This window comes from Trachypithecus francoisi, unplaced genomic scaffold (genome assembly GCF_009764315.1).
Source record: "Trachypithecus francoisi isolate TF-2019V2 unplaced genomic scaffold, Tfra_2.0 Lachesis_group21, whole genome shotgun sequence".
Lineage (NCBI taxonomy): Eukaryota > Metazoa > Chordata > Mammalia > Primates > Cercopithecidae > Trachypithecus > Trachypithecus francoisi.
This window is the reverse complement of record NW_022681467.1, coordinates 1,552,594-1,571,896: the sequence shown is the minus strand read 5'-3', so window position 1 is coordinate 1,571,896 and position 19,303 is coordinate 1,552,594. Positions and strand designations below refer to the sequence as shown.

Genomic DNA, 19,303 nt, shown 5'->3' with positions numbered 1-19,303 from the left:
AGTTGAAATGCTCTCAAAAAATAACAAGATGGGAACTTGCTCCAACTATACTATACAGTTACAGTAATTACAACAGTGGAATTGGTATAAGAATAGATAGACTAGCATTAACAGAAGAAAAAGTCCTCCCATTCAAAATCCACAGGAATACTGACACTCAGCAGATGACGAAGGTGGCACCATGCACACAGTGATGGGAGAGGCACATCTGTTCAATACATGGTGGTGGGTCATCTCAGTATCTATATTCAAAATGAAGCATACCTCCTATAGTATACACAAAACTTCATCCCAGTACTATAGATCTCTTTGTAAAAGGTAAAATACAGCTCCTAAAAGATTACACAGGGCCGGGCGCGGTGGCTCAAGCCTGTAATTCCAGCACTTTGGGAGGCCGAGACGGGTGGATCACGAGGTCAGGAGATCGAGACCATCCTGGCTAACATGGTGAAACCCCGTCTCTACTAAAAAATACAAAAAACTAGCCAGGCGAGGTGGCGGGCGCCTGTAGTCCCAGCTACTTGGAGGCTGAGGCAGGAGAATGGCATAAACCCGGGAGGCGGAGCTTGCAGTGAGCTGAGATGCGGCCACTGCACTCCAGCCCGGGCGACAGAGCGAGACTCTGTCTCAAAAAAAAAAAAAAAAAAAAAAGATTACACAGAAAAGTATCTTGGGGGGCTGAGGCAGGGGAATGGTGTGAACCTGGGAGGCGGAGCTTGCAGTGAGCTGAGATTGTGGCCACTGCACTCCAGCCTGGGCGACAGAGCGAGACTCCGTCTCAAAAAAAAAAAAAAATCTTAATATCCTCTGGGTAGGCCGGGCACGGTGGCTCACGCCTGTAATCCCAGCACTTTGGGAGGCCAAGGCGGGCATATTGCTTGAGGCCAGGAGTTCAAGACCAGCCTGGCAAACATGGTGAAACCCAGCCTCCACTAATACTACAAAAATTAGCCAGGCATGGTGGCACACACCTGTAGTCCCAGCTACTCCAGAGGCTGAAGCAAGAGGATCACTTGAACCGGGGAGGGGGAGGTTGCAGTGAGCCGAGATTGTGCCACTGCACTCCAGCCTGGGTGACAGAGTCAAACTGTGTCCAAAACAAAAAGGAAATACTATTCAGCAATAAAAAGGAATGAGCTCAGCCAGGCACGGTGGCTCACACCTGCAATCCCAGCACTTTGGGAGGCCTGAGCGGGTGGACCACCTGAGGTCGGGAGTTCAAGACCAGCCTGACCAACAACGGAGAAACCCCATCTCTGCTAAAAATACAAAAAATTAGCTGGGCGTGGTGGTGCATGCCTGTAATCCCAGCTACTTGGGAGGCTGAGGCAGAATTGCTTGAACCTGGGAGGCAGGGGTTGCGATAAGCCAAATCACGCCATTGCACTCCAGCCTGGGCAACAAGAGAAAAATACTCCACCAAAAAATAAAAATAAAAAACAAGGAATGGGCCAGGCGCGGTGGCTCACGTCTGTAATCCCAGCACTTTGCGAGGCCGAGGGGGGCAGATAATGAGGTCAGGAGTTCGAGACCAGCCTGGCCAACATAGTGAAACCCCGTCTCTACTAAAATACAAAAATTAGCCGGGCATGGTGGCACATACCTGTAATCACTGCTACTTGGCAGACTGAGGCAGGAAAACTGCTTGAAGCCAGGAGGCGGAAGTTGCAGGGAGCAGAGGTCACACCACTGCACTCCAGCCTAGGCAACAGAGCAAGACTCCATCTCAAAAAAATACATTAAAAAATGAATCTAAAATATTGTATGAGAAAAATCATTAAAGCTACTGTCGTTAGAGAAACAACAGTGTTCTGTTCATCTCATCATAATACACAGGAAGTACCCCAAAGTTCAATTAATATAAGTAGATTTGAACACAAACAGCATAAAGTGAGGTATTAACATGTTACCAATTTCATAGTTACTGGTAAATCTGAGGTAGAGATTACTCATTTATTTATGCAGAAAATGAACAGAATGAAAACGAAGTTATGACAACAAATAGATCACTCAAAAATGTGCAGAATCTAATGACAAACACATTGAATATTTGCTTTTTTATTTTAAGTTCTGGGACACATGTGCTGAACATGCAGGTTTGCTACATAGGTATACATGTGCCATGGTGGTTTGCTACACTGAATATTTGCTTTCTTAAGCTCTGTGCTATGCAACTGTAATGTAATAACTGTTAACATTTATTGAGTGCCATGCTATGCTGTGCTTCACATGGATCACCTGAAGTAACCCTCTGGTAGGCCTTGTAATAACACTGTTGTAGAATAAAGAATTTGGTGGGCCTCTCTCCCTCATTCCTGGGAGGTAGCATCTAAATTATTGGACTTCCTCAACTAGTAGGAGTGTCTTGTTATTCATGATGTGCCCTGAGAGTATGTGCTACTCAGGTGACTTGGGGTGAAACCCTAGATAGTCTGTGCTAACAAGATGACTCAGAGTTGGGACTGGTCACCCCAGAAAGACCAACCATGTGATTAAAGTATTGGGCTTTTGGGCCTCCTGATGTCAGTCTGACCTCCAGGGAGGGGAAGAGGGATGAAGATTGAGCTCAATCACAGGGCCAGTGATTTAATCAATCATGTCTATGTAATGAAGCCCCAATACACACTCTGGACATCAAAGCTTGTGTGAGCTTCCTTAGTTGACAATAACTGCAGGTAGTTAGTGTCAGAAGTCATTGCAACCTGTAATAGATAGGTAATATGATCTTCATCCTGTAACGAGGAAATTTAGGCACAGAAACAAGTGACTTGCTCAAGATTAGACAGAAGAGAGCCAGGATTTGAACCTAAGCCCACCTGACTCCAATCCTATGGCCTTAAATGATGGGCTAGCTCTTTGCCTCAGTGACCAGGCAAATATGAATTTTCATTAGGAAAGTATATATACACATAAACATTTTATGGACTATCCCCAAATAATAATGTCAGTTTTTTTTTTTTTTTTTGAGGCGGAGTCTCGCTCTGTCGCCCGGACTAGAGTGCAGTGGCCGGATCTCAGCTCACTGCAAGCTCCGCCTCCTGGGTTTACGCCATTCTCCTGCCTCAGCCTCCCGAGTAGCTGGGACTACAGGTGCCCGCCACCTCGCCCGGCTAGTTTTTTTTGTATTTTTAGTAGAGACGGGGTTTCACCGTGTTAGCCAGGATGGTCTCGATCTCCTGACCTCGTGATCCGCCCGTCTCGGCCTCCCAAAGTGCTGGGATTACAGGCTTGAGCCACCGCGCCCGGCCAATAATGCCAGTTTTTTAATCCCACTGATTGGATCACTAATAAGTAACATCATGGGACTCCATTTTGTTAAGTAATAATAGATTTTTCCACATATCATTTAGAATTACTCCACACCACATAGTTCCCCTCACATTGTATACTAAACACCAGCCAAAAATTGGGGGAAAATAGACATTAAAAACAGAAAGAGGAATACCAATAAACACTATTACAGAACAATGCCAGAACTTTAGCATTTTCAAAATTTATAAACTTGAACAATGCTAACTCACTTCTTCAGCAGACAAGTGAAATCGTAATGCATTTGGCAAGATGCTACCACATTCCCATCTGAGTGCTCTGATCCGAAGCAAGCGATCATACCTAGGACATCAAGAAGGTATTGGGTGGCATAAGAATAAAAGGGGGATGATGCGTGAACTTCATTTGGCCTCTGATGCAAACACACCAGCTCTAAAACGACATCTTAGGGACAACAAGAGGAACATAAGCACAGTCTGAGAGTCGGCCTGAAGGCACTGTCCACTCCTCCACGTGTGACAGCAGCACAGTAGTCCTGGGAAAAAGGTCCCTAAGGTCCTTATTTCTTTCTTCCCCACCCCCCCTTTTTTTTTTTTTTGGAGATAGAGTTTTGCTCTTGTCACCCAGGCTGGAGTACAATGGCACGATCTCGTCTCACTACAACCTCTGGCTCCCGGATTCAAGCGATTCTCCTGCCTCAGCCTCCCAAGTAGCTGGGATGAGGCACCTGCCACCATGCCCGGCTAATTTTTGTACTTTCAGTAGAGATGGGGTTTCACCATGTTGGCCAGGCTGGTCTCGAACTCCTGACCCCAGGTGATCCACCCGCTTCAGCCTCCCAAAGTGCTGGGATTACAGGCATGAGCCACTGTGCCTGGCCAAAGGTCCTTATTTCTAGGACAAAGAAGAAAAATAGTAAGATCACTACCATATTCAGTAGCGAAAGACCATGATGCTCTTAAACAGTGTGGCACCAACAAGCGAAACACGATGAAGAAAATATGGCAAAATAATAAAAATTGTTAAAACCCTATGATAGCTCCACTGGGGTTCATAATAGTATTATTCTCCCTACTTTTAAAAGTGTTTTTTCATAATAAAAAATTTTTAAAATGAAAAAACAGAGGAAAAATTTAGAATGCGTATAAAGAGAGAGAAATCTAAGATTTCATGTTACCCATTTGAGATAGTCAACTGGGAAGCCACACAGAAAATCCTGCCACCCAAGCAAAAACTGAGAAGCTTACAGGTATGCTACAGTGCAGCGTCGATTTCTTAACAGAGAACAGTGTCGAAATTTGATAGTTGGTATCAAATCACTTCGTCCACCTGACTTCGCTTCATTCCTGATAGGAGCATTTAAAAAGAAAAAAAAATATGTATTTTTCAGGCTAAGTAAAATTTTCAAAGCCAACTAACAACTGAGTCACATGCTTGTTTTTAATCCATTTGTGATTAGCAGTTAACCTAAGCAAATAATAACTATTTGTACACCAGAGCTTTTACTAATATGTTAAAAAGCCAAAACCTAAACAACTTGCCTAAGATCATGCTATCAGATACATTTTGTTTAGGTATTTGGTACTCTGCATTTTTGCACACTGATTAATCTCTATTCTTTCTGAAAGACACTGGGTTTGTTCACTTTTCGGGATTCCATTATCATGCTGAAATAAGAGACAAACCTAACACGATGGACATGAGGTTATGGACTTACATCATGTTATTCTACATAGTACCTCCCTTCCAGTGGAGCTTCCAAATCCTCATTACAATAAAGTGAGCTAAAATGGAGTCAAAATGGTCTTTCACTCATCTAACAAATACCTGTTGATCTCCAAATACGTGTACGTACTATACTTCAGTATTTTTCACACTGAAAATTTTGGTTTTACTCTATAAAAAGTACATGTAACTTTTGAATGAATAAGAATTTACATTGGAGTTTTTAAGCAACCAGATGAATATAAAAAGAATTCCTTCATGTAGTACCTGCCTCTATGCCAGGCACTGTGCTAGGCCTTGATAATACAAGCAAAATACATGTCCCATCTTGTCGTGTCTTCTAGGGCTGTTCTATATACTACTGCCACCCTATGAAAATCTGATGAAACTAGGAAGGTGGAAGACAGTATTTTGGATCATGAATCTGCAAATGGCATAAACACAAAGAATACAAGAAAATCATTCCCTTACGGAACCAAGGCCTATAGGGTCTCCTCCAAAACATCTATAACCTTCTCACTTTCTACCAAGTCTGGGTCACCTCTCTAGTAACCTGGTGACCAGCTTCGCCCTCCTCTCAGCCCTTCCACACAGCAACCAGGATGATCTTTTAAAACACAAACACGCCACCACCTGTCCACACTTACACCTCATCTGGTGTCACCCTTTGCCACTTGCCAAACTCCAGCCACATAGGTCTTCTTTAAGTGTCAGTTTCTAGAGTGCTCCATTCTCTTCCATGATTCAGGGGCTTTTGCATATGCTGTTCTCTCAACCTAGAACGTTCTATGCCCACAGTTACTGCCTACCTAAGGCCTGCCTCTCCCACAAGCCTCAGCTGAAATGTCTCCTCCTTGGAGAGAAGTTCCCTGATCCCTCAATTTAAGCTAGACCTTCTATTCGTTTTTCTTTCTCCTTGTACTCTTCTGATTTCCTTCGTTGCATGAATCCCAATTTGGCATATCTATATTTCATATCTGTCTTCTGCACTAAACAGTGAGGGCCAGGGACAGGCATATTTTTTTTTTTTTTTGGAGATGGAGTTTCGCTACTGTTGCCCAAGCTAGAGTGCAATGGCGCGATCTCGGCTCACCACAACCTCTGCCTCCCGGGTTCAAGTGATTCTCCTGCCTCAGCCTCCCGAGTAGCTGGGATTACAGGCATGCACTACCATGCACAGCTAATTTTGCATTTTTCGTAGAGACAGGGTTTCACCATGTTGGTCAGGCTGGTCTCAAGCTCCTGACCTCAGGTGATCCACCCGCCCCAGGACAGCCATCTTTTTTTTTTTTTTTTTTTTTTGAGGCGGAGTCTCGCTCTGTCGCCCGGACTGGAGTGCAGTGGCCAGATCTCAGCTCACTGCAAGCTCCGCCTCCCGGGTTTACGCCATTCTCCTGCCTCAGCCTCCCGAGTAGCTGGGACTACAGGCGCCCGCCACCTCGCCCGGCTAGTTTTTGTATTTTTAGTAGAGACGGGGTTTCACCGTGTTAGCCAGGATGGTCTTGATCTCCTGACCTCGTGATCCGCCCATCTCGGCCTCCCAAAGTGCTGGGATTACAGGCTTGAGCCACTGCGCCCGGCCAGGACAGCCATCTTGACTGTTGTTTACCACTGAAATAGTAGAGCCACTTATTGATACATATTTGTTTAGTATATATTCATGAGTAAATCAATGAATGGCTTAGGGACTTGAGTTCAGGACTTTACATTTGCCTTATATTTACTGCAGATCTGTTGAGGTTCACTTCCTAAGTCCACCTGTAAAGATTTTTCTATATCTCTCCTTAAACACAGGAGTTGGAAACGCTCCTATCATTTTATGTGCCCTACAAATCTTACCAGCCATAACACTGATCTCTATATTCAAGTAACAGATAAAAACACTGTAGCGAACAAGTCCAAAGAGGAAACCTCATGTCACAGACAGACTTCTAAGTTGAGACCTTGAATACTTCAACTTTGATCCAGTACTGGACTCCCTTTGGTGTCACACAGGAACATATGAAGTTTGTCATACAGCCCAAATTCTCCACTGTGCCAGCTACCATGCTCAGTTCTAAAGAGTCAATAAATCTAGTCACCTCTCTGGATCTACTACACTGAAGACTTCTATAGCTAGTTCTCAGAGAACTCCACTCAAACTATCAGAAATCATTGCTGCTCCTATTTATATCCATTTATAAACTGCCTATTCTTCCTTTAACAAACTCACTAAGGCATCTGTTGATAAAAATAAAAACAGTGGGAACCATGTATTTCACTTTGTTAGGTTTTAATTTTTATGTATTATTTTTAAAGATGGAGATCTCATTCTGTCACCCAGGCTAGGGTGTCGTAACGTGATCATAGCTCACTGCAGCCTCAAAGCACTCAAGCACCCCTGCACTCAAGCAAGCCTCCCACCTTACCCTTCGGAGTAGCTGAGACTCCAGGTGTGTGCCACCACACCCAGCTAATGTTTATTTTTTTAAATAGAGACAGAGTCCTGCTATATATCCAGGCTGGTCTCCAACTCCTGGCCTCAACTGATCCTTTTGCCTTGGCCTCCCAAAGCATTGGGACTTACCTCCCAAAGCATTGGGACTTTTATAGCCATGAGCCACCGTGTCCGGCCTATTTTTACTTTTTATTTTAGGTATGTCATTTATTTTAGGTCCACTCTAATTCCTTTCAACTCCTATCAGAGAAACAACAGATATTTATAAAGCAGTGATCAGTACAAATTCCCTCAGACTTCTGCTAATTTGTACAGCTAGAGCAGATAATTTTACAGATAATTTTTAAAAATCACATCCAAAAACTAATGCAAGGTTATCTGATTTCAACATCTTTTTTTATTTTTCTTTTTTGGAGACACAGTCTTGCCCTATTGCCAGGCTGGAGTGAAGTGGTGCAATCTTGGCTCACTGCAACCTCCGCCTCCCGGGTTCAAACAATTCTCCTGCCTCAGCCTCCTGAGTAGCTGGGATTACAGGCGCCCAATACTATGCCAGGTTAATTTTTGTATTTTTAGTAGAGACGAGGTTTCACCATGTTGGCCAGGCTGATCTCAAACTCCTGACTTTGTAATCCACCCGCCTCAGCCTCCCAAAGTGCTGGGATTACAGGCGTGAGCCACCGCGCCCAGCCGATTTCAACATCTTAATTATTAAATTGTTTTAGAATATCAATCTTATGAAACTTACACATCAGACTGGTTTTGTTCATACAAAGCTTTCATCTCCTCCAGAACTTGTCTGAGTCCATCCTCCTAGAACATATAAACCGATATTGAAATCCACTGATTTCCTCACCAAATCTGTGGCAATATTCTATCAATACTGAACTGTGTATTTTATTTATATACTTTAGCAAAAAGCAATAGTCCTTTCACACCCCACTAGCATGGTTATAACAAGTGTTGGTGAGATGCGGAGAAACTGGAATCCTCGTACATTGCTGATGGTAATGTAAAATGCTATAGCCCTGGGGGCAAAAACTTGACGGTTCCTCAAAAGCTACACACAGAATTACCATATGACCCAGTAATTTTACTCCTAAGTTTATATATACTCAAGAAAACAGAAAGCACATGTTTTTTGCAGCATTATTCATAACAGTCAAAATGCAGAAACAACCCAAATGTCCATCAACTGATAGACGGATAAACCTTCCACTTACCTGAAATATCTAATATAATAAAAAGGCTGGGCGCAGTGGCTGACGCCTGTAATCCCAGCACTTTGGGAGGCCAAGGCGGAGGGATCACGAGGTCAAGAGACCACCCTGGCTAACACAGTGAAACCCTGTCTCTACTAAAAAATACAAAAAATTAGCTGGGCGTGGTGGCGGGCATCTGTAGTTCCAGCTACTTGGGAGGCTGAGGCAGGAGAATGGTGTGAACCCGGGAACCGGAGCTTGCAGTGAGCCGAGATTGTGCCACTGCACTCCAGCCTGGGCGACAGAGCAAGACTCCATCTCAAATAACAATAATAATAATAATAATAATATAAAAAGAATGGGGCAGGGCGCAGTGGCTCAAGCCTGTAATCCCAGCACTTTGGGAGGTCGAGACGGGCGGATCTCGAGGTCAGGAGATTGAGACCATCCTGGCTAACACGGTGAAACCCCGTCTCTACTAAAAAATACAAAAAACAAAAAAAACTAGCTGGGCGAGGTGGTGAGCGCCTGTAGTCCCAGCTACTCGGGAGGCTGAGGCAGGAGAATGGCGTAAACCTGGGAGGCGGAGCTTGCAGTGAGCTGAGATCCGGCCACTGCACTCCAGCCTGGGCAACAGAGCGAGACTCCGTCTCCAAAAAAAAAAAAAAAGAATGGGCCAGGGGCGGTGGCTCTTATCTGTAATCCCAGCACTTTGGGAGGCTGAGGCAGGTGGATCCCCTGAGGTCAGAAGTTCAAAACCAGCCTGGTCAACATGGTGAAACTCTGTCTCTATTAAATATACAAAAATTAGCCAGGCGTGGTGGCAGGCGCCTGTAATCCCAGCTACTCAGGAGGCTGAGGCAGAAGAATCGCTTGAACCCAAGAGGCAGAGATTGCAATGAGCCGAGATCATGCCATTGCACTCCAGCCTGGGCAACAAGAGCAAAACTTCGTCTCAAAAAAAAAGAAAAAAAAAGAATGAACTACTGACAACATACACGAGGATAAACTGAAATACATTATACTGAGCAAGAGAAGCCTCACATAAGAGTATATATGAAATGATTCCATCTGGCTCTTTACAGGAAATGTTTGCCAAAAATAATAATGCCATTTATAGTCAGAGAAAGCAAATTCATGGTTGCCTAAGGCTATAGGTGGGAGGTAGCTACAAAAGGGGGTCAAAGTTACAGAAATCTTCTTTAGTTTTTTTTATTTTTGTAGGTACACAGTAGGTAAATATATTTATGGGATACCTGAGATATTTTGGTAATTACAGAAATCTTGATCAGGGTGCTGGTTATAAAGATGTACATATTAGTCAAAATTCAAAAATCTATTAAAATACATATTTTGTTGTATGTAAATTATACATCAATAAAATTGAGGAACAAAGATATCAATCGTCCTACTGAAGCATGAGGTATAAAGAAAAATAATGCAAGTAATTCATAATTTACTAAAAAATGGTCTTTTTTTTGAGACACAGTCTCACACTGTTGCCTGGGCTGGAGTACAATGGTACAATCTCGGCTCACTGCAACCTGTGCCTCCTGGGTTCAAGAGATTCTCCTGTCTCAGCCTCCCAAGTAGTTGGGATTACAGGCCCCCACCACCATACCTGGCTAATTTTTTGTATTTTTAGTAGAAATGGGGTTTCACTATATTGGTCAGGCTGGTCTCGAACTCCTCACCTCAGGTGATCCACCCGCCTCAGCCTCCCAAAGTGCTGGGATTACAGGGATGAGCCACCGGGCCTGGCTTAAAAAGTGGTCTTAAAAGGTTAATACCAAAAAAAGAAAAAGGAATAGTGGTTTTGGTTTGCACTGCAAAAACTGGCCATAGGAGTTTTTCTAATATCCAGTTTGGGGCAAATTTTCCCTTGGAAAAATAAAACATTAGAATTTTGAGGCCGGGCGCGGTGGCTCAAGCCTGTAATCCCAGCACTTTGGGAGGCCGAGACGGGCGGATCACGAGGTCAGGAGATCGAGACCATCCTGGCTAACATGGTGAAACCCCGTCTCTACTAAAAAATACAAAAAACTAGCCGGGCGACATGGCGGGCGCCTGTAGTCCCAGCTGCTTGGGAGGCTGAGGCAGGAGAATGGCGTAAACCCAGGAGGCGGAGCTTGCAGTGAGCTGAGACCCGGCCACTGCACTCCAGCCTGGGCGGCAGAGCGAGACTCCGTCTCAAAAAAAAAAAAAAAAAAGAATTTTGATTTTTTTTAATGTTGTTGTTGTTGAGATGGAGTCTCACTCTGTGGCCCAGGCTGGAGTGCAGTGGTGTGATCTCAACTGACTGCAACCTCTGCCTCCCAGGTTTAAGTGATTCTCCTGCCTCAGTCTCCCGAGTAGCTGGGGCTACAGGTGTGCACTACCAATGCCCGGCTAATTTTCTTTTTTTTTTTGAGACAGAGTTTTGTTCTTGTCACCCAGGCTGGAGTACAATGGTGCAATCTTGGCTCACTGCAACCTCCGTCTTCCAGGTTCAAGTGATGATTCTCCTGCCTTAGCCTCTCAAGTAGCTGGGATTATAGGCGCCCACCACCACGTCCAGCTAATTTTTGTATTTTCAGTAGAAACAGGGTTTCACCATGTTCACCAGGCTGGTCTTGAACTCCTGACCTCAGGCAATCCACCCACCTCAGCTTCCCAAAATGCTGGGATTACAAGTGTAAGCCACCATGACTGGCTAATTTTTGTAATCTTTTTTTTTTTTCGGTAGAGACAGGGTTTCGCTGTGTTGGCCACACCGCTCTCAAACTCCTGACCTCAAGTGATCCTCCTGCCACGGTCTCCCAAAGTGCTGGGATTGTCCAGCCTGAAATGATTAAATGTTGCCCAATAGGTCTGCCAACAATCCAAAGAGAAGCAATCCCATCTCTTTTTCGCAATCTATTTTTAGAGCCAAAATATACGCATTGGCAAAAATGCTGTGGTATGTACAAATGGCACAATTCCAAAATCAACTACTCAACTGTGCTCAAAAGATGTAATTCCTGGTGAAAAACGCAAGCATGACTTCTACCTGAGCCCAAGGTAATTTTCTTACCTTTTCCTTTTTGAGACAGGGATTAAGCCTGTCACCCAGGCTGGAGTGTAAAAGTGTAACCACAGTTGACTGCAGTTTCAACTTCCTGGAGTCATACAATCCTCTCACCTCAGCCTCCTAAGTTGCTGGGACTACAGATCTGTGCCACCACACCGGATAATTCTATTTTTTGTGAAGATGGGGTCTCACTATGTTGCCCCAGGCTAGTCTCAAACTCCTGGGCTCAAGCGTTCCTTCCACCTTGGCCTCCCAAAGTGCTGGCTGGGATTATAGTCGTGAGCCACCATGCTTGGTCTAATTTTACTAAAAATGCACTTTTTAAAAAAAGTATCAATTCTGCATGTTGAAAGGGAGTAATCACTTTTCTATTTGCTGAACACAGCACTTAACCATGAGTGATTCCAGAAGAAAAGCCTGTGTGTTGAGCCGGGTGCAGTGGCTCACACCTGTAATCCCAGAACTCTGGGAGGCTGAGGTGGGTGGATCGCCTGAGGTCTGGAGTTCGAGACCAGCCTGGCTAACATAGCGAAACCCTGTCTCTACTAAAAATACATAAAATTATCTGGGCGTGGTGGCGGGCACCTGTAATTCCAGCTACTAGGGAAGCTGAGGCAGGAGAATTGCTTAACCCGGAAGGCAGAGGTTGCAGTGAGCCACATTCCAGCCTGGGCCACACGAGCGAAACTCCATCTCAAAACAGTAAAAACAAACAAAAGCCTGTGTGGTCCTAGGGCCTCTCAGATCCACCGTCAGCCTTCCTCTGTGCCACTGAGTCAGAAGCCGGCCTCCGCAGGCTGACTGAGTGTTCCAGGCTGATGAATCACCTTGAGATCATCAGGTGGGTCTGTCAGTGGAAAGCACTAGTGAGACAAAAGGTGCTCCACCAAATTAAGGCCTACAAGAGTGGTTCTACAACTTTTTTTTTTTTTTGGACGCGGAGTCACTCTGTTGCCCAGGCTGGAGTGCTGTGACCCGATCTCGGCTCACTGCAACCTCTACCTCCCAGGTTCAAGCGATTCTCCTGCCTCAGCCTTCCAAGTAGCTGGGACTACAAGCATGTCCCGCCATGCCCGGCTAATTTTTTGTATTTTTAGTAAATACGGGGTTTCACCGTGTTAGCCAGGATGGTCTTAATCTCCAGACCTTGTGATCCAACCGCCTCGCCCTCCCAAAGTGGGGGGATTACAGGCATGAGCCACCGCGCCTGGCCTGATTCTACAACTTCTAAGACCAGCCCCTAGCCTCACAAAGTGATAACCCAACATTTATCTTAAAATTTGAGTAAAACAGAGCTAAACTAAGTGTCAGAGTCAAGTCCAAAATCCAGCTTCGCCGCACCTGCTGCTGGCACAGTCTCTCTGTTCTCTAGGCCCGTGTCCTGATATGTAAGATGGCCTCTAATTTAGAGTTCCCAGTTCTCCAGCCACATTTTAGCACTTACATGCTCCTGCATTCCGGCATCTCTACTGAGCTGCAGACTGCTGCCTTCTAACTTTTTAAATGAGGTAACTGTTCTGAAGTTGAAAAAACAATTGACTGGAAACTGGAAAACCTGTGTTCAAGTTGAAGCTCTATCTCCAATATGCTGTACATTCAGACGAGTTCCTTAACTTGACCCATAATTTGTGTTGGCTCAATTTCTTCATTTGTAAGACAATCTAATTGTCCAACTAGGTGCTCTTTAGTGTTCAAAACAAAACTCATTACCTTTCCCAACACACTCTATCTCCTGAACTCTGATGTTGTTTACCCAGTTTCCTGAGGATCCTCCAAGATCCCGATCCTTCCCTCTCATTCATTATGGGCTCCATCTCTGCCCCTGCTCTAATAGTTACAAGTCGTGTTTGCTTCATGCCTCTAAAACCCAGACACTGATCTCAGTGCCACTGACCTGACACAGTTCAGACCACACACCTCTCACCTGCTCTATCAGCGACCCAGTAGCCATCTCTGTTCCATTCCTTTCTCTCTTCAATCCATTCCCCATATTGCTGTCGCAGTTATCTTCAAAACACAAAAATTACCCTATCACTTCCTTGTCTAAAATCCACTACCAGCTCCCAGCATGCCTTACGAGTGAACAACAAACTCATGTAGGCTGTGAGCCACCTTCCTAGCCTCCCCAAAGGCCCTATTGATCACCCGCTCCAGTGTGACTACGTGACTTTGTGCTGCGGCATTCTTTGGCTGGGATGCCTCACTTCCTTCTCAGATCAGTAACCTCATCCTTGAGGATGGAAAGGCTCATAGGTCACCTCCTCTACCACAGCTCATACTGGTGTTTTTCCTTCGTGCTCCTTGCTACACTTCCTCGGTATCACTTATTGTGGTGAACTCTATTATCTGTTTTTGTGCCCCCTCTTCCAGCAAAATGTGTCCTGATATCCACATAATGGCTGCTCTATGACAGAAGTGAAATACAGAATTTAGAGTGCAGGCTCTGGAGCCAGAGTGCCAGGGTTCAAATCCTAGCTTTCCTGCTGTGTCACCTTAGGCAATATACTTAATCTCCCCAATCCTATGCATATATAGCTGAAAAAAGTGGAAATCAGTGGTTTAAACATCAAAAAGTTATTTTTGTTTTGTTTGGGGCAGGGTCTCCCTCTGTCACTCAGGCTGGAATGCAGTGGCACTAGCATGGCTCACTGCAGCTTTGAACTCCTGGGCCCCAAGCCATCCTCCTGCCTCAGCCTCCCAAAGTGCTGGGATTACAGGCAGGAGTCATGGCACCGGGCCCTCAAAGGGTTATCAGAAAGACAAGAGATAATGTACATGAAGTGCTTAGCACTCTCCCTGGGGTAGCAGTGGTAGAAAAATACAAATAATCATAATATTAATAGTAGCAGCAGGAGAACAAGAATATTAATAGCTAACACTGAGTCAGCCCTTACTGTATGTGAGGCATATGCACAGACCCTTACACGTGCCACTCATTTTGCGTCCACTACGTCACCCGTTGGGTACTATTATCGTCACCATCCCCATTTTTGCGTATGAGAAAACTGAGAGCACAGAAAGCTTGAGTAACTGCCCCAAAGTCACACTACAGAACCACAATCTCGGCCAGGTTCCAGAGGCCTAGCTTTTCCTGACCACGCTTAGATGCCTGAGTGGGCAAGATATGCTAAATTATCAAGCAACCTGTAAACGTTTTGTTTAAGGGTTCGGAAAAAATCTGTCCAAGGAAAAATGCTAAAATGTGCTCAGAGGAGGAAATTCACCAAACCGCTGGGTAGTGTAAGCATGAATGCTTTCTTTCTCCTCCTGAATTTTGTTTTGCTGCTTCCCAACATTTTTCCGGACCTCGTGGGGAACAAGGTGCGAAAGTAAACCCTGCCGGGGGGCCGCCCCGCCCCAGAGCCCCGGGCCCAACCCCGGCACGCCCCGTCCGAGTCTACCCGCCCCTCACGTTGAAGGCAGGCAGCTGCCCTTCCGGCGCGCGGTGCAGCTCGCGGATCAGTTCCATGGCTTTCTCGCAGAACATGGCGGACGCTTTCCGCTTCTGCCGCCTTGCCAACTGCCAGCTCTCACGCCAAAACGGTATCTGCGCTCTCGGCCGCCTCACTCCTTAGATCGTTCTAAGTCCTACAGCGCCAGGATCTCGCCTCCGCCTCCGCTCTTTGGCGCCAAACAAAGCTAGCCAATAGGAACGCGGCCTATGGCGCCCGAAAAGGGACATCCGCCGCTCAGCCGCATTCCAGGAGGGGCGGAGTGAGAGGGGTGAGGTCTCCGCCCGGGAGATGGGAGAACCCCTCGGCTGAGCAGAGAGGTCTTTTCGAGTTCTCAGGCGGCGGGCCGGGCGACTCTACAGGCAGCAGAGCTGGAAATAAATGCACGTCCCGCAGCTTCCTTCTCATTTTCCTTTTCATTCTCCTTTAGGTTCAAGGGGGCACTTTGAGGTTAAGAGGAAAGGCCCAAAAACTTGGTATGCACTGGTAGGACGCAAGCGTTTCAGTTTTGCAGTGCGGGTTTTCTGTTTGATATTAAAATGAAGCTATCTTTTATTGGGTACCTAGTGCTGGTAGGGACTGCAGTGTGTATTTCATTCCCACGATCATCTCTGAAGTATTTTAAGACCCGGGATTAATAACGAAACAGAAGTTAGGTAACTTGTCCAAGGTCACACAGCTCCAGACGTCCCATTTCCAACACCACAGTACCACCCTTTGCTTTTAAAGCAGTCGTTTAAAATATTTGTAGTATCTTCCTTAGAGTAACACGAATTCACTAGGCGTTTTCTTGGCTAGATGGTTATGGAATATTTCTTAACCATATAGAATAGAAGATGGGAATCACTGCTAGAGAATTGTTTTATTAGGCAATTTTTCAAAAAGCAATGTTAATTTCTAACAAGCAATCTTGGATTAATTCTAGCTAACCCTATAAACTATGTTGATCTTTTGCAAATATACTACTGTATGTCATCTGAGGAATGGGCATGGAATGGCCTACTCAGGCTTACGTTGAATAACGACATTGCCTTTTTTTTTCTTTTTGTTGGAGACAGGGTCTTAACTCCCCTTGCCCAGGTGGAGTGCAGTGGCGGCATTTCAGCTCACTGCAGCCTCCACTTCCCGGGCTGAGGTGATTTTCCCCTCTCAGCCCTCTGAGTAGCTGGGACTACAGGCTCAGGCCATCACACCTGGCTATTTTGTATTTTAAGTAGAGATGGGGTTTCACTATGTTGGCCAGTCTGGTCTACAACTGCTGAGCTCAAGGGCTCCATCCACCTGGGCCTCCCAAAGTGCTGGAATTACCGCGTGGGCCATCACGCCCAGCAAACATTGCCTTTTTGAAACTGCCTTTGAAAAAATTATAATTGAAAAAATTATTACAGTGAACGGGACCTGATCTAATTGGCTCCATCTTGCTTCTAACCGCCAAGCCATCCTTGTTCATTCCTGAGCTTAGGACGAATTAACTTGGGGAGAAACTTAGTTTATAGTTTAATTTTGAAACAAACACGTAACAGCCCTTTACCAAAGCAAAACCCCTTCTTGCCTGGGGACCAGATTGCCTTTGCAGGAGTAACAAATTAGCCACAAGACTAGAAATTTAGGAGTCATGCAGCAGGAGGCTACAAGATTCTGAAACCTCCCCGAGTGCTCCTAGGGATACCACCACTATTATTAAACCTAAGACCAGTGCTTGAGATATTTTGCAGACCCTGCACTTGATGGGATCAGCTGGCACCACCCAGATCCATAAACTGGCTGATCTGGTCTTGTGGTCCCCACCCAAGAAGTGACTCAGCCCAAGAGGGCAGCTTTGACTCTCTATGATTTTATCTCTGATCAACAAATCAGCACCCCTCACTTTGTGATCCCCTACCCACTATATTATCCTTTAAAATCCCTATCTTGGAGTTTTCTAGGAGACTGATTTGAGCGATAAAACTCCAGTCTCCTGTACAGCTGGGTCTGCATGAATTAAACTCTTTCTCAGCCAGGCCCAGTGACTCACGCCTGTAATCCCAGCACGCTGGGAGACTGAGACGGGTGGATCACCTCAGGTCAGGAGTTCGAGACGAGTCTGGCCACCATTGTGAAACCCCATCTCTACTAAAAATACAAAAATTAGCCTGGCCGGGCATGGTGGCTCACGCCTGTAATCCCAGCACTTTGGGAGGCCAAGGTGGGTGGATCATCTGAGGTCAGAAGTTCAAAACCAGCCTGGCCAACACAGCCAAACCCCGTCTCTACTAAAAATACAAAAAAATTAGCTAAGCATGGCGGCACACGCCTGTAATCCCAACTACTCAGGAGGCTGAGGCAGGAGAATCGCTTGAACCCGGGAGGTGGAGGTTGCAGTGGGCCGAGATCGCCCCACTGCATTCCATCCTGGGCAACAGAGACTCCGTCTCAAAAAAAAAAAAAAAAAATTAGCTGGGCATGGTGGCACATACCTGTAATCCCAGCTACTCAGGAGGCTGAGGCAGGAGAATCTCTTGAACACAGGAGGAGGAGGTTGCCATGAGCTGAGATTGTGCCATTGCACTCCGGCCTGGGCGACAGAGCAAGACTCTGTCTCAAAAAAAAAACCCCAAAAAACTTTTTCTCCATTGCGACTCCCCCGTCCTGATAAATCAGTTCTGTCTGGGCAGTGGACAAGGAGAACCCCTTGGGCAATTTCATTTTCATCTCTACAGTAAGGAATAGTTTATCCAGGTGTTTTTCTCAAATACACAACTCTAGATTGGACTATGCTGCAGGACTGAATCAAGGACCAGCATGCACTACCCTCCTCGGCCATCCGCCTTTTTAATTTCCGCCCAGAGGCAAAGTTCCTTAATGACCCCAAGACTCACTTCCTTACCAGTAGAATGAGAACAGTGGAACCACCTCTAAGGAGTTGAGATGATTCAGTTATACCTTCTGCAAATATTTATGAAATGCCTAGTGTTGGCCGGGCGCGGTGGCTCAAGCCTGTAATCCCAGCACTTTGGGAGATCGAGACGGGTGGATCACGAGGTCAGGAGATCGAGACCATCCTGGCTAACACGGTGAAACCCCGTCTCTACTAAAAAATACAAAAAACTAGCCGGGCGAGGTGGCGGGCGCCTGTAGTCCCAGCTACTCGGGAGGCTGAGGCAGCAGAATGGCGTGAACCCGGGAGGCAGAGCTTGCAGTGAGCTGAGATCCGGCCACTGCACTCCAGCCTGGGCGACAGAGCAAGACTCCGTCTCAAAAAAAAAAAAAAAAAAAAAAAGAAATGCCTAGTGTTGCAGTTAAACCCAAACTCTAAAATATTTAAAGAGATTTATTCTGAGCCAGTGAGTGACCATGGCCCATGAACAGCCTCAAGAGGTCCTGAGAAAGCGTGTGTGAGGCAGTGCAGTTACAGGTTACAGGTTGGTTTTATGTGTTTTAGGGAGACAGGAATTATAGGTAAAATCATAAATCAACACATGGAAGGTATACTTTTGTTTAGCCTAAAGAGGTGGGATATCTTGAAGCAGGGAATTTACAGATTTTCTGATTAGCAATTGGTTTAAAGAGTCACGTTTTGTCTAAAGACTGTCAACAGAAGGAAATTACTGAGTTAAGGGAGAGGTTGTGGAGACCAAGGTTCTTGTTATATGGATGAAGCCTCATAGGCAGCAGCCTTCTGAGATAATTGATGGTAAACGTCTCTTTTCGGATCTTAAAAGGTATGTTAAACTCTTGTTTAACCTCTCCTAGGTTCAGGAAAGACCTGGCTGCATTAATGGAGATTCTTTACAGATGCAAATTCCCCACACAAAAGATGGCTTTCCAGGGCCATTTCAAAATATTTCAAAGAAATATATTTTGGGGTAAAACATCTTGATTTCCTTCAGAGTCTGCTATCTGTCATGTGATGCTATATCAGTCAGGTTGGAGTTTGGACCTTACTGCCACAAAGAGTGTGTTTGTGAGTCTTAGGATCTTTATTTTAATGTTAATCCTGGCCAGTTGTGACTACACTCCAAAAGGGAGGGGGTACAACAAGGTGTGTTCCACCTTGCTTCTTGTCATAGCCAATAATTCTGGGTTTTTTTGGTTTTGTTTTGTTTTTTTCAGGTTTCTCTGGGGTCCCTTTGGCCCAGAAGGGGTCCATCCAGTCAGCAGGGGATGGAGGGTTTGGGATTTTATTTTT

At 45.4% G+C, this 19,303-nt stretch overlaps 1 protein-coding gene across 1 annotated transcript in view; it reads right to left on the bottom strand.

The window, feature by feature from the left end:
- Nucleotides 1-15,317, bottom strand: part of GINS1 (GINS complex subunit 1) — a 41,519-nt gene extending 26,202 nt beyond the window's left edge. Inside the window, exons 1-4 of the mRNA XM_033185415.1 lie at nucleotides 15,096-15,317; nucleotides 8,181-8,245; nucleotides 4,518-4,616; nucleotides 3,522-3,612 (exon numbers count right to left, since the gene is read on the bottom strand). Coding sequence (XP_033041306.1) covers nucleotides 3,522-3,612; nucleotides 4,518-4,616; nucleotides 8,181-8,245; nucleotides 15,096-15,170 — 330 coding nt within the window. The 5' untranslated portion in view covers nucleotides 15,171-15,317. The remainder of the gene's footprint in view (nucleotides 1-3,521; nucleotides 3,613-4,517; nucleotides 4,617-8,180; nucleotides 8,246-15,095) is intronic.
- Between the last annotated feature and the right edge of the window lie 3,986 nt (nucleotides 15,318-19,303).